Genomic DNA, 18,699 nt, shown 5'->3' with positions numbered 1-18,699 from the left:
GGGGGGGCTCCCCGGGGCCGGAGGCCTGGGCTCCCCCCCCCCCTGCTGCCGCCCCCCCCGTGCCTGGCCGCCTTCGTTTTGTACCGAAATAAAGGAGCAGCGCGGCTGCCACCGCCCGTGCCTCGCGCCGCGGGCTGGGGATGGGGACGGGACCGGGACCGGGACCGGGACCGGGGCGGGGGGGGTGGCACCGGGGGGGGGGGCGGGGCCACCGGGCGGCTCCCGGGGCCGGGCCGCGCCTGCGCAGGGCGGTGGCGGGGCGGAAGCGGCCGTTACCGGGCGGGCCGAGCCCCGCGGTCGGAGCCCCCCCCCCGGGTCGGTGCCCGCCGGGCCCGGTGCGGAGCCGCGATGGCGGAGCCGGGGCGGGCTCAGCGGAAGCTGTCGCGGGCCGGGGAGAGCCTGTACCGGGTGCTGGGGCTGGAGAAGGGCAGCTCCCCCGAGGACATCAAGAAGGCCTACCGGTACGGTACGGGGCAGTACGGGGCGGCGGCGGGCGGGAGCAGCGGCGGCGGGGCCGCTGCCGGCCGGGGGGGCTCGGGTCGGGCCGGGCCGGGGCCGGGAGGGAGAGGCCGGGGCCGGGGCCGCCCGTCCCAGCGCGGCCGCCCCGCAGGAGGCTGGCGCTGCGCTACCACCCCGACAAGAACCCCGACGACCCCGCGGCCGCCGAGCGCTTCAAGGAGATCAACAGCGCCCACGCCACGCTCAGCGACCAGGACAAGCGGCAGCTCTACGACCAGTACGGCTCCCTGGGGCTCTACGTGGCCGAGCAGTTCGGCGACGATGCGGTGCGGCACTACTTCCTCATGTCCAAGTGGTGGTTCCAGGTGAGCCCGGGGCCGTGCCGCACGCTCCAACGCCTCCCGGTCCCCCCCCCCCCCCGGGTCTCACGGCCGCCCCGTGTCCCCCCCACTCAGGCCCTGGCCCTCTGCTGCGGCGCGCTCACCTGCTGCTGCTGCTGCTGCTGCTGCTTCTTCTGCTGCGGGGCGTGCTGCCCGCCCAAGGAGGACGACTCCTACAAGTACGTCGACCCCAAGGACCTGGAGGCACAGATGGGCGCGGAGGACAGCGGTGAGTCGGGTGGAGGGGGTCCTGTGTCGCCGGGGGCACGGAGCGCTGCCCCCAGGCTGGACCGGGCTCCGCAGCTCTGCCGTTAACGGCCGTTTGTGGGGCTTCCCCTGCGGACCTGGGTGACGGTGGGCAGGGGCACCGCACGGCTCATGGGGCAGCTCCCTCCTTGCTTTCCTCTGGGTAAGGGCTCCCTGAGGCCCCTGCTGGCTCTGCAGGGCCCTTGCCCAGCTGGGCAGGGAGCTGGGGGCAGCAGCTGTGCCCCAGGCTGGCCTTGTTCTCGGGGCATTGGCTGTGCCGCTGCCAGCAGGGGCTGCCCCGGGTCACCCTGCGGGTTTCCGTGGGGACTGCAGGAGCGGTTGTGGTTGTGCACTGCCTGGGGCTTTGTAAGCTTTGGTCTGTGGGAGACTTCTCGAGGGCACTGCGGTGTCCGGAGTACCTGTTCCCCAGCGCCATGGGACAGGGCTGTGCCACTGATCTGCAGCTCTCATCTTCCAGACCCGCAGATCCCGGTTGTGGCGCAGCCCCCGCCTGCTGGCGCGCAGCCCCTGCCGTCTGTCAGCACCAAGACCGAGGCATGAGGCTGGCCTCCATCCTGCCGGCTCCCCCAGGACTCCGGACAGGGATCCTACTTTGGGACTGTCACTTTCCAGGACCCCAGTCACGCCACCTAGGGCAGCTCTCCAGCCTCAAGGTGGCTAGAATCTCAGGTTAAATTGGCCAGCATCACTGCGGAGGTTCTTCTGCCCTTGCTTGAGCGCCAGGGCAATGCCCCTGTCTCCCAGTACTGGTGACAGAGGCGACAGAGCCCTCGCTGCTGCACCCCATCCGCAGTGCCTCATCTGCTGCGGTGTTCCCAGCAGCCTGCCCAAGAAGTCACACATGGAGACCTCTTAGGGCCAGGCTCGACCCTGCAAGAAGTAGCTGTGTCCGAGACCGTTAGCACTGTAACCTCTGGGGCTGGGCTCAGCCCACTACCTGCCCTCACGGGGACCCTTCTGATGGGTGCTGGGTGCCAAATGCTGCTCGTAGGGTTGGGGTGCTGCCTGCTGTACCCCCTTCCTCTTTGCCCTGCCATGGCTCCGGGGCGCTGGCTGCACCCCACTCCTGCTGCTAGCAGGCTCCCTGCAGGGCTGGGCCCCGTACAGGCACTTTCCTTGGGTTTTAATAGATTTTATGGGCACTACTAAAGGACTTGAAAGGATGACATAATGTGAGCGTGTTTGTGTGGTGTTTCATTGGGGCAGCCTGAGCGCTGGCAGGGTGCACCTCTGCCCCGTGCTGGGGAGAGCACTGGGTCCCAGGGGAGCAGGCTGGGAGGGGCGTGGGGTAGCACGTCCTGTCCCAAGCGCTGCTGGAGCGCTGCTCTCGCCAGGGTGACTCAGTCTCTCCTGTCACCTGCCCGGGGCTGCCTGTGGCAGCTGGCTCCCGCAGAGCTGTGCTTTTCCTGCCCTGCAGCCCCGTGCCCCACGCGGGCAGGTGGCTGGGCGCCCGGCCACGCTCCTGCCCTGGCTCTGGGGACCGGTGGCTCTGCCGAGGGGGGGAGAGGGACGGGGGGCCCGGGGAGCCCCCAGCCTCACAGCCTGCAGCCCGCAGCCGCGTGGGCCCTGCCTCACCCCCTAAATATAGCAGAGTGGCCGGGCTGCTCCTGGCACCAGCCTTGCTGGGCTCGCTGCCACCCTGGTGCTTGGGTCTGTGGGGCCCGGGCGACCCCAGCTCAGCTCCGCTTGCCCCCCCCGGCGGGGCCTGGCGCCGGGCAGCATCGTGCTCCGCAGCGCAGACCCCAGCCCCCTTCCTGCGGGGGGTCCCGCGGGGCGGGGGGCTCCGGCAGCGGCTTCCCTGCCATCCCGGTCCCGGGGGCACCGAGCCGCCGGGGTTGCGCAGCGCCGAGGCCCTGCCCGGGGACGGCGGGACGGGGCCGGGGGCGCCCCGGGCGCGCCCCCCGCGGCGGAGCCCGGTGTCGGGGCGGGGGGCGCGGGGCCCGGCGCCGGCCGTGACTCAGTGTCACCCGACGCCGCCGACAGCTGCGGCGGCCCCGGCGGGGCGGGGGCGGCTAAAATTAGCGCGGAGCTCAGCGGGGCCGCAGCGGCGGCGGGGCCGGGCCGGGGCAGAGCGGGCGGAGGGGCCGAGGGGCGCGGAGCCGAACCGAGCCGGGCCGGGCCGGGCCGGGCCGGGACCGCGGCGATGAACTTCGCGGTGGGGCTGAAGCCGCTGCTGGCGGAGGCGCGGAGCATGGAGAGCCTGGAGAAGCAGCTCATCTGCCCCATCTGCCTGGAGATGTTCACCAAGCCCGTGGTCATCCTGCCCTGCCAGCACAACCTCTGCCGCAAGTGCGCCAACGACGTCTTCCAGGTGCCGCCGGGGGCCGCGGGGTGCGGCGCGGCCGGGACCGGGCCGGGGGGGGGGGCTCGGACGGGGCCGGGGTGGGGGGCCGGGGGGGGTCTGCCGGGGCCGGGGGGCGCCGTGCCCGGTCCGGGTCCTCCCCGCGGGGCTCCCGGCGTCCGGAGCGGGGCCGTGACCCCCCCGCCCGCAGGCCTCCAACCCGCTGTGGCAGTCGCGGGGCTCCAGCGCGGTGCCGTCGGGCGGCCGGTTCCGGTGCCCGTCGTGCCGCCACGAGGTGGTGCTGGACCGGCACGGGGTGTACGGGCTGCAGCGGAACCTGCTGGTGGAGAACATCATCGACATCTACAAGCAGGAGTCGGCCAGGTGCGGCACGGGGAACCCGCGGGGGTGGGGGCGGCCCCCGGGTGGGAGGGGGGGCACCGGGAGGGCGGAGGGGCTGTGGGGGGAGCCCACGCGGGACACTGCGGAGCCACGGGGGGAGCGAGCCTCGTGGGTGAAAGGCAGCTGGAGGGGGCTTCTGCAGGCGGGCACAGGGCTGGGGGCAGGACGGTGCCGTGTGGGGCTGGGGGCAGTGGGGCAGAGGTGCCCGTGGGGGCCCGGTGGGCAGTGGCCCCTCCCGCAGGCCCCTGCACGCCAAGGCAGAGCAGCACCTGATGTGCGAGGAGCACGAGGACGAGCGGATCAACATCTACTGCCTGCGCTGCGAGGCGCCCACCTGCTCCCTCTGCAAGGTCTTCGGGGCGCACAAGGACTGCGAGGTTGCGCCGCTGCCCGCGGTCTACCAGCGCCAGAAGGTAGCTCTGGTGGCCGGGTGGCCCTGGCGGGGGTCCAGGTGCCGCCTCCCGCTCTGGCCCTCATGCCAGTCTCACCCCAGAGCGAGCTCAGCGATGGCATTGCCATGCTGGTGGCGGGGAACGACCGCATCCAGGCCATCATCACCCAGATGGAGGAGATCTGCCGGACCATTGAGGTGGGGCCGGGGCTGGCACAGCCTGCGGGCTCTGCCCCTTGCATGTGCTCCCCTTACACACACACCAGCCCCGTGCTCTGGGCTCTGCCCAGCTCTGTCCCTTACCCCCAGCCCCACCAGGATGCCCCAGGGCAGCAGCACGCCTGTGCTGGAGGCGGTCTGGGGAGGGGAATTCCCTGATGAGCAGCAGCACCTGCAAGTCACCCTGGGACTCCCCAAGGCAGAGGGCCCAAGGAACCAGGGGATGTTCCCGGGTTCCCCACACAGCCCTGGGGATGGGGACGAGGCAGGAGCAGGGCAGCCCCCTGAGCCTAGCAGTCCTGCAGGAGAACGGTCGGCGGCAGAAACAGCACCTGGGGCTGCGCTTCGACTCGCTGTACAGCATCCTGGAGGAGCGGAAGAAGGAGCTGCTGCAGAGCATCGCGCGGGAGCAGGAGGAGAAAGTGCAGCGTGTGCGGGGCCTCATCCGCCAGTATGGTGACCACCTGGAGGCTTCCTCCAAGCTGGTGGAGACAGCCATCCAGGCCATGGAGGAGCCCCAGATGGCAGTGTACCTGCAGGTCCGTGGGGGAAAGGGGCCCTTGGGGTGTTGGGCTGTGCCATGGGGTCAGGTCCAGGACTCACTAGAGGGTTGGGGCTGCCCCTGGGCTGGGTGGTGGAGCCATGGGGCCAGGATCCTCTGCGGGGCTGGGGCTGCCTCTCACAGCTGTGCTGAGGGTGCTGCAGTCACATGAAAGAACCTGGGGGCTGGAGGGGGTGGCACCTGCTTTCTGGGGTCCCTGGTGCCATTGCTGCAGTGACACTGATGGCCCCCTGCTTTCCTCCACAGCACTCCAAGGAGCTCCTGAAGAAGTGAGTGGGGCTGGGGGCACAGGGCTGGGGGCTGAGGGGATGGAGCAGTGGCCGGGCAGGGGGCTGTGGCTGCTGGAGCCTGGCAGCTCCCAAGGGCATCCGTCTGCCCTGCAGGATCACAGACATGTCCAAGGTGTCGATGAGCAGCCGCCCGGAGCCTGGCTACGAGAACATGGACCACTTCTCCATCAATGTGGACTATGTGGCAGAGATGCTGAGGACCATCGAGTTCCAGACAGGTGACAGCAGTGGGACAAGCACAGCCTGGGGGAGGCATGAACAGGACTGTCCTGGGCAGAGCCCTGCTCCTCGGCACCTGGAGCCCTTTGTGGGGGTGTCCCCTCCTGTACATACATGGGGCTGTGTGGCCCCTCAGGCACTGCCCCATATACCCCCCACATGTGTGGGCTGCTGCATCCTGCACGAAGGCCAGGCTGTCCCCTTTGCACCAGCACGGTGTCCCAGTGCTGCTCACACCACGGGGAGGGAGGGTCCCAGGCTGAGGTGTGCCCCTGCCCCGCAGAGCCACTGGGAGAGGATGAGGGGGACGGCCCCATGGAGGGCAGCGAGGCTGCGGCGGATGAGGACCGGCTGGACAGCCTGGAGGCACCCGAGGCTGCTGAGGGTGAGTTCTCTCTGTGCCATCCTGTGCCAGGCTGTGCTGTGCCAGGCTGTGCTTGGCCCTGGGGCTGCAGGGCAGTGAGTCCCGAGGGGGCTGCCCTGGCCATGCAGGGGTTCTGTGCCATGCTGAGGACACCGTGGTGCCCGTGTGGCTGAGACGTGGCCTGTGCATGGCTGAGCAGGTCCTGCGGGGTGCCAGGGTGTCCCTGCCTCCAGCTTGTCACCTGCTTTCCCTCTACAGATGTGGGGCCGAGGCAGAAGCCAGCAAGCTCTCCACATGGTGAGACCCTCCCCGGGACCAAAGCCAGTGTTGAGCAGGGGACAGGGACAAGCTGTGGGGTGCTGTGGGGTGGAGGGGGCACCTCCTGAGCACAGATGGGAACAGGGACAGGGCTGGGGGGATGGGGGGGTGTTGGGTGGTCCACACCTTTCCAGGTACAGTGCTGAGGCTGTTCTCCTGCACAGGTCAGCACTGAGCTGGTGCCACAGGGCAGCTCCAGCACCGAGCTCATCCCTGCCCCTGGCGCCACTTGGTGAGCCACAGCCCTACTGCTGCACGTCCCCACTACTGGAGCTGCCGCATCGATCATTAAACTGTGTACGAGGATCCTGTCTTCAGTGCCATGTGTGGGGCTGCGGTGGGTGCAAGGGCTGTCAGCCCCACACAGCTCTGTGTCAGCCTCACCACCCCGAGTGGTGTGTGGGACCCCCCCATGAAGGACTGTGCCCCCAGGAGCCCCGGTGCAGCACAACTGTGGCAGCGTGGGGCTGGGCTGCAGACAGGGGTTTTGCCCCCACCCAGCCCCACTGCATGCAGGGCTTGGCTCTGCCTGCAGACCCATGCCTGGGGGCGAGGACCCCCCCCACTGAGCTGCCCACACAGCCCCCCCCACCCCGCTGGTGCGGACGCTGTCTCGCAGCACCGTCCCCTGGGTGCACTGAACAAACAGTGCTGGGATGAGCTGGCTGAACACACAGCCGGCCGGCAGCACCGCAATTAGCGCCGGGTCGGGGCCTGAGCCCCCCCCCCAGCTGCCAGGGGCTGCCCGGGGGGCTGTGACAGCACTGGGCTGCGTCACCCAGCCCCACGTCACGGCTGGTGCAACAGATGATGCACAGGGACAGGAGCTCCTCGTGGGGCTGATCTGGTCCCTGGGGGTGGGATGCCACAGGGATGTCTCCGGCCATCACCCCCCCTGCACCTGCCCGGGGACAGCGCTGGACACACCGCAGTGGGAGCCCGGCTGGCCGGCGGTGCGGGCTGGGACCCCCAGTGCCAGCAGACATGGGCACCCGCACACAGCCCCAGGGACCACCGAGGTGGCTGGGGGCTGCAGTATGACTGACGGGGAAGGCTGAGGAAGCTAGGTTTGCACAGCTCGGAGAAGAGGAGGTAACATATGAGAAGAGGAGGTAACACGGGGTCTGACTGCCGTTCTCAACCAGCTAACAGGACTGGAGAGGGCAGAACCGTGGGGCACACAGGGACAGGACACGAGGCAGCAGCATATGTTGGGAGCTAGGAAATTCCCGTTGGATATAAGGAAAAATAGTTTCCCTGTGAGCATGCTGAGGTACTGTCTTGGGGACAGAGGGGCTGTGGGGTGTCCCCTGGTGAGCGCAGACGCTGGTGGGGCCCAGTCCCATTGGCGCTGCTCTGGCCCCAGGGCTCCCCCCGTCCCACGCCTCTGCCTGCCCATGAGTGCCTCGCGTGCACCAGGCCCAGGGGATGCAGCCTGGGGGATGCAGTGGCACATCCCCTGTGTGTCCCTGCGGGGTAAGCGGCCGATGGGCTGCAGCAGGAGAGGGAACGGCCCCAGAGGAGCCAGCAAGTGCTGGGGAGGTGCCTGGGGCCGAGCCAGCAGGTGAGGGTGGGACCCCCAGGACCACCAGGCAGAGGGGAGGGGGATCGGGGCTTGAGCAGCTGTGGAGGGGTGGCCACTTCACTGCACAGACTGGGACATGGGAAATTCGCTGAAAGATATGAAAAAGCTTTTCTGGTGAGGGTGACAAAACAGGCTGTCTAGAACAAGCTGCCCAGAGAGGGTTTGACACTGGGCTCAGGGGGTTGCAGTGAGTGGGGTTACGTCAGGCTGGCAGGCCAGTCACCGGGGGTCTGCGGGGCTGCATTTCAGGGTTGGTTCCTTTTAATGCTTTCATAAGTGACTTGGACTCAGGACTCAAATTCACACTAAGTTTTCAGATGACACTAAACTGGGAGGACCTGTTGACTTGCTGAGGGATGCAGCGAGAGCTTGGCAAACGGGAGGGCTGGGCAATCACCACCACCGTGGGGCTTAACAAGAGCTAGAGCCGGATTCTGCACCCAGGAAGGGAAAACCATGGCTGCATGTACAGATGGGGGGATGAGAGGCTGCAGAGCAGCCCCACAGAGAGGGACCTGGGGGGTCTGGAGCTGCCCAAGCAGTGTGCCCAGCAGCCAGGAGACTGAGCAGCACCGCAGGGTGCCTTGGGCACGGCCCCGCTAGGAGGGACAGGAGCGTCCTGCTCTGCTCTGTGCTGGTGCGGCCTCACCTCGAGCGCTGTGTGCAGGTTGGGTCCCACAGTATAAAAAGGGCATAACACCCTGAGAGTGCCCAAAGGAGGGTGCTGAAGGTGGTGAAGGGTCTGGAGGGCAAGACGTATGAGGAGCGGCTGGGGTCCCTGGGTTTGTTCAGCCCCGAGCAGAGCAGGCCGAGGGGAGGCCTCATGGCGGCCTGCAGCTCCCTCAGGAGGGGAGCGGAGGGGCAGGCGCTGAGCTCTGCTCTCTGGGGACAGCGACAGGACCCGAGGGAACGGCATGGAGCTGGGACAGGGGACGGTCAGGCTGGGGGTGAGGGAAAGGGTCTGCACCCAGAGGTGGTCGGGCACTGGCACAGGCTGCCCAGGGATGTGGACATGGCACTGAGCTGCCAGAGGTCACAGAGCATTTGGAGAACGCTCTCGGATGTAAGGTCTGTTTTTTGGGTGGGGTTGGATTTGATGATCCTCGTGGGTCCCTTCCAACTTCGGATGTTCTGTGATCCTACCTCATAGGGAGATAGTCGGTGATTCTGTTACGGATCACTGGAGATCACCTGGGCCTCATCATCTCTGGATGATCGCTGGAGATCATCTGGAGACGGAGCCAGCTGAAGCAGCCTGACCAGGACTGCATTTGGGCTGGTTTGGAATGTCTGCAGGGGCTCAGACACCACAACATCTCTGGGAAACCTCATCCAGTACAGTTTTCTTTCTCTCCTCCTCTCTCTCTCTTTTTTTTTCTTTTTTTTTTCCCCAGTACAGTTTTCTAGTTCTTGTTTTCTTATGTCCAGATGGAATTTCATGTTTCAAAGCCCTGATGGACATGGCCCTGAGCAACCTGCTCTGGCTGACTTTGTTCTGCACAGGCGTTTGGAGCAGATGAGCTCCAGAGGCCCCTTCCCACCTCAGCCATCCAGTGATCACACTTCAGCTTCTCCTGAAAGGCTTTTCAGCTTTCCTTACCTCCTTCACCCTTATCCCCCGTCCCACCAGAGCCCACCTACCGGCTCATTAACCAGGCTGAAGCCCAGGGCTGTGCCTTGCTGTCAGCTTTCCTCCCCCCTCCGGGTGCTGACCTCCCCTGGTTCGCAGCAGCCCCAGCTGGTGCAGCCCCTCTCAGTTCTTCCCAAGGAACCACCACTGCTGGAGCCCTGCTGTGCTGCTCTTCTAGCAGCTCTCAGGGAGGTTCAAGGCCCCTGTGAGGACCAGCATTGCCCCCGAGGACACCAAACCTTCTCCCAGTTGTCTCAGGAACATTTCATCCATGTCCTTATCACTGGGGCACCTGAGACACGCTCCTGCAGGACACCTCCCTGTCCTCTGCTCCAGTCCCAGCCTGCCAGCTCCCACCAGCACTGTGTGTCCCACAGAGGAGTGAGCCCCACACAGGGATGTTCCTGCATGGGGAAGCCGTGCTCCTCCTGACCGGCCCATGTCCATCGGTCACGGCCCCCAGCCCCGTGAGCTGTCCCACTGCGGAGCTCTGGCAGCTCAGGGGTGTTGCTGCCCACAGAGCTGGAGCCCCCGCCCTGCACACACCGCCAGCCGCCTGCTTGTGGGTGCTGCACCCCCGTGCCCTGCTCGCTGGCCACGGGGCACCCCCTGCCCCCTCGGCTCCCTCACATCTCAGGGTCTGTGAGCATCCCGTCCCATCCCATCCCATCCCGTCCCCTGTGGGCACAGCACATCCCCCTCCCCAGCAGGACTCCGTGATGTGCAGCCCCTGTCTCGGTCCCTGTCTGCTCGGCGCCGCCTGCCCCGAGCCCCCCCACCCCCCCTCGGTCCCGGCGAGCCCCGGGCAGAGCCCCCCCGTCCTGCACTCGCTCAGCCTCGGGTTTCCACCACGTTTTATTACAAAATCGGTGCCGGCGAAACAGCACATGCGGGCCTGGCCGGGGCCGTGCTGGGGCCGGCACCGCACCCACGCGCCCCGGAGCGGAGGCCGAGGCGGGCGCAGCGGGCTCGGTGCCGGTGCCAGTCCCGGTCGCGGTCCCGGTGCCGGTGCAGAGCTCAGCGGCCCACGGCGTCGAGGATGAGGCGGTTGCTGTCGGCCTGGGCGCGCTGGCTCTGGGCGCGGGCGAGCAGCAGGAGGTGCCGCAGGAGGTGGAAGGTGAGGTCGATGGAGAGCGGCGGCGGCTCGTCCCTCCGCGCCCGCCACGGCTCCGGGGGCGGCAGCGCCAGCGGCGGCCACACCGGGCGGCCCCGCGCCTCGGCCCCGGCCCCGGCCCCCGCGGCGACCCCCGGGACGGTGCCGTCGGGGCGCGCGGGGCGGGCGGCGGCGGGCGGCGGGCGGGCGAGCAGCAGCAGGAGGGTGAGCAGCGCCCGCCGCATCCTCGGCTCCGTCCGCACCTGCGGGGCCGGGGGCTCAGCGCGAGCCGGGAGCCCCGGGGCGGCCCCGGGAGCCGGGGGACCCGAGGGGAGCCTCGCAATCGGCAGTGCGGGGCCGGCTCGCCGGGGTCCGTCCCCGGCCCGGTGCGTCCTGCCCGGCTCCTGCACCGCCCCGTGCCCCCCGCGCCCCGTCCCGAGCCCCATGCGCTGCCCCGCACCCCCGTCCCGTCCCGTCCCGTCCCCGCTGCGCCGCTCCCGTGCCGCGCTCCGTCCCCCGCCCCGTGCACCGTCCCGTACCCGGTGCGCTGTCCCCGGTCTCCTGCCGCTGCGCTGCCGGTGGAGCACGATCGGTCCCGCGGGGGCTGAGCCGGCGGCGCGGCCGGGGTTTATATAGGTCCCGGAGCTCGGGCTGACGTCAGCACCGGGCACGCACAGACCGGAGGGGGGGCGGGGGCGGGAGGGGCACCGGGCCCGTGGCGGGGAGCGGGGAGCCCGGCAGCGGTCAGGCCCAGCTCTCTCCGGTCCCTGGCCCGGGGTCCGTGACCCCGGAACCCCAACCCTAACCCTAACCCCAACCCTAACCCTAACCGGCACCCGTCGGGCGCGCCACCTCCCGGCCCCCGGTACGGCTCCCGGTCCCCCGTCCGCCTCCCGCCGCGCCCCCAGCCCGGTGCCGCTGTCCGCGGTGCTGAAGGACGGCGGCGGCGGGGACAGCGCGGGCTGGGCCGGGGCACCGGGACACCGGGACACCGGGGTGGGCGAGGAGCCCGGGGCCAGAGCGGGCCGACCCGCGGGCGGTGTCCGGGACGGCCGCACGGCGACAGCTCCTGGGGGACACCGGGGGCATCGGGGGGGCGCGGGGCTGGGGGGGCAAATCCACGGCACCAGCACCCACCAGCGCCGGGCGGGCACGCGTGGCCGGGCTGTAGGCGGCGGCCGGTGGCACTGTGCCGCTGGCAGCGCTGACGGGTGCTGGGGTCCCGGCACGCTGCACGCCGCGGGCCAAGCGCTGCAGACAGCCCGAACCGGAGGATGAGCCGGTGGCCAAGTAGCTGTGACTCATAGCGCCCGAGCACCGCGAGCCCACGGCGCGGCTGCTGCGTGCAGGATGTTCCAGCTCCGGGCACTGCTAGAGCTGCCAAGCGGTGAGGTGGCTGCCGGTGCGCCACGCCACTGCCCGCAGGACCTCGCAGCCGGGCCAGGGCCCTGCACATCCCACACGGGGCTGCTGCACGGCCCCAGCGGGGCACAGCGTGTTCCACGTGGGGCTGCTGTGCAGCCCTGTGCGTGGCGAGGCAGCACCAGCGATGGGCAGCTGGTGAGAGCGCTGGAACTTGGCACTGCCTCCCCCGTGGATCAAGGGCAGAACCCTCAGCAGGGGCTGAGCTGAGCCCCCCAAATCCCCAGCAGTCCCAGATCCTCGGGGTGGCTGCTCCCAGGCACAGCCACCCCCACTTGTGCCACGCTCACAGCTTGCTCCCTGCCAACACACCGCGTCCTTCCTGGGACCCCAGACGCAGCTGCGTAAGGCTCAGTCTGGGAGCAGCAGCCTCATCCAGCTGCTCTGGGCTGAGGCAGCGCTGCCGAGGGGCTGGGGCTGCAGCCAGGGGCGAGGTTCCCTGCCACGTCCCCATCAGCTCTGCTCCCAGAGACCCCAGGTGGGATGTGCCTGGGGGAGGCCAGGCAGGGCAGCTGCAAGCCAGACCGTGCTGGTCACTGCGTGGTGCAGGAGGGGCACAGGCACGTGTCTCCGGGAGGCAGCAGCGCAGGCAGGCTGCAGCACCGTGGGGCTCCTCACTGCCCAAAGTGGGCTCGTCTCAGACAAGCCGGGTGTGGATGTGGCCCCGTCACAGCCCCAGCTCCAGACCTCCCTCTAATCCTTCCTGCACCCTCCCGTTTGGCACGTGCCCTCCCCACACCTTTCAGTGCACGGTGTATCTGCAAAACCCACGAGGACCTTGGATGGTTGCGCACACAAGGCTTCTGCCTCCTCCATGCAGCTCACCCTGTCCTGCAGCACAGCAGGACCAGAGGCACCTCACAGAGGGGAGGGCGGCGTTGTCAGCGGCCCTGCAAGCACCGCAACGACCTGGTCTGAAACCACTTCTGCAAGGACAAAGCCTCACTTGGTGGGACAGAGGGATGAGGGGCCCACCGGGATCCACAAACCCAAACATCACAAGGATCAGCCGGGAACAGCGCCATTTATTGGGTGCTCCGGCTGGCAGGAGCAGAGCTACACAGAAATCCTGTTCCCACTGGAGGTGTAACTGGAGCAGAGCGGCGGCTGCTGGGACAGACGGGCTGGGGTTGGGAGGCGCGGAGCAGAGCCGAGCCCCAGCCGTGCTGCTGCACCCCGGGTCTGCACCAGGCCGGTGCTGCTCCAAGCCCTCATCCTTCCCCAGCAGCCCCTGGAAAAGGACAGAGCTGCCCCCAGGGGGAAACACCCCACACATGGGGCAGGGCCGGGCAGAGCAGGGAGCGCAGATGGGGGAACGCACCAACAGGCAGAGCCCCGCACGGCCCCTGGAGCAGCCCCCAGCCCTGGCCAGACCCGCTCCCCCCCAAGAGCAGCAGCAGGCAGGAGGGGTCCCACAAGGGGAGCGGGGACAGGGCCCTGCACACCCCAGCCCCGTGCACAGCCCCCACGTCACAGCCTGGAGGTGGAGCGCTCAGGCGGCACACGGGGAGCGGGGGCAGCCCCGGGAGCCTCCCCTCACAGCCGGTTTGCCTTCCAGGAGAGGTAGCAGTTCCAGACGATGGCCACGCACTGGACAACTGCCAGCCTGTGGGGCAGAAGGGACGGGATCAACAGCCACAGCCGCGGGGACCCGGAGCTGGGGCCGTGGCTGCGCTCCTACCTGTGGCTCAGGGGGACGAAGTAGAAGTTGGCAACCTGCACCGGCGGCCAGATCTGGGCAGAGGAGAAGGAGGAGCGGGGGTGAGCAGCCGTGGCCAGGAGCCCCCAGCCCCACGCCCACCTCCGCCAGCCTCTGCCCGTGCTCAGGGCATTCACCTGAGCCCAGGGCAGCCCCCGGGCAGGGCACAGGGTGGCCGCTGGGGACACGGAGGAGCCCAGCCCTGTCCTGCTGGTGGGCAGAGCCAGCACGGCACCCGGGGCAGGGAGGCTCGGCGGTGGCCTTCACCTGACGCCAGCACTTACACAGTAGTTGGTGAGCAGGGCGTCCACGTAGTCCTGGGGAAGACAGGGAGGCCGTGAGCGGGCAGAGCAACCCCACGGCCACGGCAGCACTGCCAGCAGGGCTCCATGCAGGGTTCCCTGCTCTGACCCCCACCTCCGTGCCTGCTCGAGGGGGGCACTGGGCAGGTCCCCAGTCCCCCTGTACTGTACCAAGGGATGTGATTGTGTGGGGCTGAGTGGGGTGGCAGGAAGGGGTGGCCACAAGTGCTCTGTGCCCACCACGAGCCCATCCTGCAGCTGAGGACCACGGTGCCATGGCCAGGCTGCCACAAGCCAGTCTGCCCAGGAGGAGACGCGGGGCAGGAGTGAGGCAGGACGAGCATGAGGAGGGCAGGAGGGAACCAGGATGGCTGCAGCAGGCCCGGGGCACGGCTCCTTCCCCCCCTTTGCACAGGCCTGCCATGAGCCCCGGCCGAGCCCTGCGTCCCATGAGCATCTTCCAAGGTGCAGTGGGCAGGGACAGAGAGAGGCACAAACTGGGAGGACTGCGCTGGGATGATTGGGCTGGGAGGACCGGGCTGGCCACCCTGGGAGCGCAGCGTGCTGCTGTCCCCGCGGACGTGCCGCAGCCCTGCCCCATGGCAGCAGCAGCAGTCCCCTTGCCCAGCCTGGCTATGACTCAGCCGGGAGCCCGGCCTCCTCCCGGCACTGGCCGGCAGCCCAGAACGAGGAGAGCGGGCGCAGGGGTGATGGATGCTCTGGTGACGCTTCTTCTGTGTGGGGAGGGATGGATGCGCCCCAAGCTGGGGGTGAAGGTGGCTGCTAGCCACCGCTGCCTGTCCCCTAGCCCACAGCTCCCTCCTAGGATGGAGCACCAGCGGGGAGCCACAGCTTGCAGGGATTGCCCCGGCACAGGGCAGCACCTGGCCCTGCCCAGAGCCTGCAGATTAGGGGTCCCCATCCACCTGTGTGCCCCAGCACCGGCGCTGTGCCCCCGGCAGACGGGCGAGCACCCCCTCGTGCCGCGTCCCGCGGGGGGTGGTCACCGCGCGCTGGTGACTCACCCTCCGGACGCGCTGACTCAGCTCGTGCGCTGGTTTCCAGCAATCGCTGCTAATGGGAGCCATCTCCGTAATGGCTCTGCAGACACAGCCAGGACGGCGTGCAGGGAGCGCGTGGCACCCCGCAGCGTGCCCAGCCCCGGCACCCACACCCGGGGGACCGGGGGCACCCAGCACCCCTCGCCTCTGGGGCTCCGGACACCGTGCTGAGCCTGGCAGGACCAGCCCCACGCACCCCTGGTGGCCACTTTGGCCACCTCCCCATGCTGGCCGTGGGGCACCTGCAGGAGCCAGCTCTGGGCTGTGCCCAGGGGAACAAAGGGGCCGTGGCCCAGGCCATCGGGGCAGGGGCAGGCGGCGCTGGGAGGGAGCGGTGCGGGGTAACCACCGCAGGCAGAGCAGCCAGGAGGCGTCCCAGCCGCACACTGCTCGGGAAGCAGCACGTACCTGCTGGATCTTGGACCAGTTTTCCTCCACAGACAGACCGTTCACGGCCCCCGTGATGCCGAGGAAGCAGCCGAGGAAGCACGGTGCAAACCCGCCCTGTAAGAGAGGAGACAGAGCCCAGGGCTGACCCTGCAGGGACCAGAGCCCTGCCAGCAGCACCGGCACAGGGCAGCCCCCGGTGGGCACGGAGCCACCCGTGTGCCTCTCACGGGGCACTGGGCAGCAGGGAACAGCCCCAGCTCACCCCGTTCCTGGGGGCTACCCCCTGCACTGAGCCGTAAAGGAGGGGATGGGACACCAGGCTTCTGGAGGCACCCAGGGCCAGGCTAAGGGTGGCCCCACTGCCAGCCTCAGCCCTCACCAGGGGGAGGCAGGACCCCGACCCCCGGGCCCCTTCCCAGAGCTGGGCACAGCAGCGATGCCGGGGACAGCACGGCCCAGCCTCCTGTGCCTGGTTCAGAGCATGGACAAGGTAGCTCTGGGCAGCCACAGGGGAAAGGGTAAAGCAGGGACCTGAGACACGCCTGGGGCTGCTGGGCTGAGCTGCCCCTGCCTGGGGTGTCCTGCACCGAGCTGGGGCTCCTGCAGCAGGGTGGAACCCCCGGACACGCGGAGGCACCGTCCTGCCGCAGCCCTGCGGCGCGGGTCCCTCTGGGCGAGGCACTGACCTGGTCCAGGACCATCTTCTTCACAGCCACAGCCTTCGTGGCGCCCGGGACGAGCCGGTCCAGCACCCTGTACCATCCGCCCACCACGGGGCCCTGCGGGAGGGGTGTGAGGGGCTGCGTCCCGCTGTCCGTGCTGTGGGACCCCATCCCTCTGTCCCCTCGTCCCGGCACTCACCACGAAGCAGCAGCCGATGGCCATCATCTTCAGGGTGCGTTTGCCGTGGTGCTCGCGCAGCCCCCGCCGCTCCACCAGCTGCTGGGCGATCACGTCCCCGGCTCCCATGAGGGCCCCTGCGAGCAGCACGGCTCAGGGGCAGGGCCCCGGGGCGCTGGGTGCTGCCCCTGCCCCCGAGGCCTCCGAACGCTCCTTCCCTCGGGAGGCCGCTGCCCGGTGCCGGGCCCGGGGCCGGGTCCTCGCAGCTCCCCGGCCTTTGGCACGGCTCGGGGCCTTGTTTCCATATCGGTGTGAGGACTGCTGCCGTGTCCCCGCGCGCCCTGCGGGGTGCAGCCCAGCGGGGCTTTTGGCAGCTGCCGCCCCATCCCACACCCCTGACCTCTTCGACGCAACTCCCTTGGCTCCGCGCTCCTTCCCCCAGCCTTTGCGGGCTCCCCACTTGCTCCTAATGCTCCTGATGAGACAGTTCCCAGGCAGGTCTCCAGCCCCCTGCGTTTCTGCTCCCTTCTTGGAAACCCAGGGCACAGCGAGCTCGCGGCTCCAGGGCCAGCAGCCCCAGCATCCTTCCCTACCTGGGACTGTCTGCACACGCAGCTCCTCGCCCCGGTGTGCTGAGGACAGCAGAGCCCCAAGAAGTGTCCCCGGGAGTGCCGGGACCCCACAGCCTCCCCGTGACAGCCCCAGCAGCCAGAGAGCAGGGCCCAGCCCAGGCACTGCAGGCAGCAGCGCACCCAACACCTCCCAGCCCCACAAGCACTGCTCCCCCGGACCCCACGCACCCACCCCACACAGAGGGGCCAGGAGGGCAGCAGGGCCCAGGCACCGAGGGCTCACTGCCGCTGGGGCAGGGGCACATCCAGCACTGCCTGCAGGGCCGGGCACCCTAATAACCCCAAGGGAACACCGGGGCCAGGCAGGGCACAGCAGCACGGGGCTGGACGCCCCCGCTGCGCCCCTCCAGACCTGAGACCAGCCCTGGGCTGACCCCGCAGCTCCCCCCGGGAGGCAGCCGCAGTCCTGCCCGGTGCTGCGGGAGGTGGCTGTGGCTGGTGGCCAGGCCAAGCGCGGGGCCTGGGGCTGCCTGGCTGCTGCCCCCGAGCGCTTGGAGCACGCCCAACCCTAATGAGGCCACGCCGCCGGCGGCCCCGATGGGCCTCGCTGCTGGCAGCCAGAGGCCGCATGGCCACGGCGGGGCGCGGGGCTGCTCCGCAGGCAGGGGCAGGCAGGGGCAGGCAGGTCACCCCCGCGGGCACGTGCTGCTGCTGCTGTGCCCGGGCTCTGCTGGCAGCCTGGCCCCCGGCCCGGGCTGCGGGAGGCGAAGCGCTGCCTGACCCCGCGGCTCCTGCCGCTGCAGGGTGTCCCGGCACAACCGGCTGCCAGAAAAGCTCCCCGGCACAGCCCTGGCTCACGGCTCCGCTACGGGGAGGGAGCGGCGGCAGGGGGATGGAGGCTGCTGGGAGCAGGGAGCGCAGGGCGGCTGCACCACGGCACGGCCGGCAGCGAGGGCTGAGGGGCTGAGGGGCTGACTGCTCACCGAGGCTGCCAGGGGGCTGCAGGCGAGGGGGCTGCAGGAGGCGCCTCCGGTGGCACGGGGGGGTCTTGGGCTGCCCGCAGATGGGGACGAGCTTCGGCCCCAGGACAGAGCCCTCCTTGGCCGCCAGCCCCCCCGAGGGCTGGGTGAAGCCCCCCACCCTGCACGGCCCCGGAGCTGGGTTGGGGGCTGCAGCGCGGCCCCAGGGGGAAGGCGCGGGGGCTGAGCCAGCCCCGGGCTGCTCCCGGGCAGCCCCCCCGTGGTGCTTGGCCCCCCTCAAGCCCGCGGCGGTGCCTCCCAGCACAGGGACACCAAGAACGGGGGGCGCACGGGGGGGGGCAGGGGGCAGCGATGGGGGGGGGGCAGGGGGCAGCGCCACCCCCGGGGAGCGGTGAGGAGGGACGGGGAGGGCGGGGGGCAGCGGGGGCACCCCCAGGGCCACGGGGGGATTTGGGGGGGGTCGCAGGGCTTTTTGGGGGGGCTCACGGGGGGGTTTGGGGGGCTCAGAGAGGGCTTTTAGGGGGCTCGCGGAGGGTTGGGGGGGGCACAGGGGGGTTGGGGGCTCACAGGGGGTTTTGGGGAGGGTGAAGGGGTTTTGGGGGGATTCACGGGGATTTTGGGGCTCAGAACCACGTGTGCGCGGTGCGGGGGGGGGGGCGCGGAGCAGCGCGCAGGGAGCGGCCCTGGGGGCTCCCGGCCCCCCCCCCCGCCGCCGGCAGCCATCCCCGCCCCTCCCCCCGCCCCCCGCCCGGTGCCGCCCCGGTCCCTGTGTCCCACTGGAAGGGGGGGGGGGCGGTGCGGGGGGGCCCCCCCGGCCCTTACCGGCGGTGAGCGCGGCCCCGGCCCAGCCCCGCGCCGCCAGGAGCCGCCCCCAGCGCCGCGCCATGGCGGCCACGTGACCGCCCCCCCCCCCGAGAGATGGGCGGGGCCGGGCGATGTGGGCGGGGTCAGACGCTGTAGGGCGGGGCCAGGA

General features: G+C 70.0%; 3 protein-coding genes across 3 annotated transcripts; 2 read left to right on the top strand and 1 right to left on the bottom strand.

The window, feature by feature from the left end:
* Nucleotides 1-281: 281 nt before the first annotated feature.
* DNAJC5G (DnaJ heat shock protein family (Hsp40) member C5 gamma) lies at nt 282-2,262 on the top strand. Its single transcript, XM_032185064.1, has 4 exons — nt 282-461; nt 611-824; nt 915-1,068; nt 1,564-2,262. The coding sequence occupies exons 1-4, from the start codon at nt 349-351 to the stop codon at nt 1,644-1,646; spliced, it is 564 nt and encodes a 187-aa protein (XP_032040955.1). The 5' UTR covers nt 282-348; the 3' UTR covers nt 1,647-2,262.
* A 987-nt stretch (nt 2,263-3,249) lies between these two features.
* TRIM54 (tripartite motif containing 54) lies at nt 3,250-6,220 on the top strand. The gene is given in 9 exon segments (XM_032184545.1): nt 3,250-3,417; nt 3,599-3,771; nt 4,031-4,224; nt 4,227-4,378; nt 4,705-4,938; nt 5,208-5,230; nt 5,345-5,469; nt 5,754-5,855; nt 6,093-6,220. Coding segments are annotated over 9 exon segments (1,299 nt in total).
* Nucleotides 6,221-12,887: 6,667 nt separating this feature from the next.
* MPV17 (mitochondrial inner membrane protein MPV17) lies at nt 12,888-18,612 on the bottom strand. Its single transcript, XM_032184544.1, has 7 exons — nt 18,549-18,612; nt 16,196-16,311; nt 16,021-16,113; nt 15,353-15,448; nt 13,866-13,898; nt 13,564-13,616; nt 12,888-13,488 (listed from the first exon to the last, which is right to left on the bottom strand). Exons 1-7 carry the CDS (start codon nt 18,610-18,612, stop codon nt 13,419-13,421), a joined length of 525 nt encoding a protein of 174 aa, XP_032040435.1. The 3' UTR covers nt 12,888-13,418.
* Nucleotides 18,613-18,699: the final 87 nt, after the last annotated feature.

This window comes from Aythya fuligula, chromosome 3 (genome assembly GCF_009819795.1).
Source record: "Aythya fuligula isolate bAytFul2 chromosome 3, bAytFul2.pri, whole genome shotgun sequence".
In the NCBI taxonomy this organism is placed as follows: domain Eukaryota; kingdom Metazoa; phylum Chordata; class Aves; order Anseriformes; family Anatidae; genus Aythya; species Aythya fuligula.
The sequence above is the reverse complement of the archived record's forward strand: the minus strand, read 5'-3'. Positions and strand labels throughout refer to the sequence as shown.

What these genes read in the sequence shown, in the direction of transcription:
- DNAJC5G (XM_032185064.1), top strand. Translation starts at nt 349, where the DNA reads ATGGCGGAGCCGGGGCGGGCTCAGCGGAAGCTGTCGCGGGCCGGGGAG. An exon ending in GACATCAAGAAGGCCTACCG is followed by an intron (nt 462 to 610) that starts GTACGGTACGGG and finishes GCCGCCCCGCAG; the next exon opens with GAGGCTGGCGCTGCGCTACC. An exon ending in GATGGGCGCGGAGGACAGCG is followed by an intron (nt 1,069 to 1,563) that starts GTGAGTCGGGTG and finishes CTCATCTTCCAG; the next exon opens with ACCCGCAGATCCCGGTTGTG.
- MPV17 (XM_032184544.1), bottom strand. Translation starts at nt 18,612, where the DNA reads ATGGCGCGGCGCTGGGGGCGGCTCCTGGCGGCGCGGGGCTGGGCCGGG. An exon ending in AGAAGATGGTCCTGGACCAG is followed by an intron (nt 15,449 to 16,020) that starts GTCAGTGCCTCG and finishes CCTCTCTTACAG; the next exon opens with GGCGGGTTTGCACCGTGCTT. An exon ending in ACTGGTCCAAGATCCAGCAG is followed by an intron (nt 13,899 to 15,352) that starts GTACGTGCTGCT and finishes TGTCTTCCCCAG; the next exon opens with GACTACGTGGACGCCCTGCT.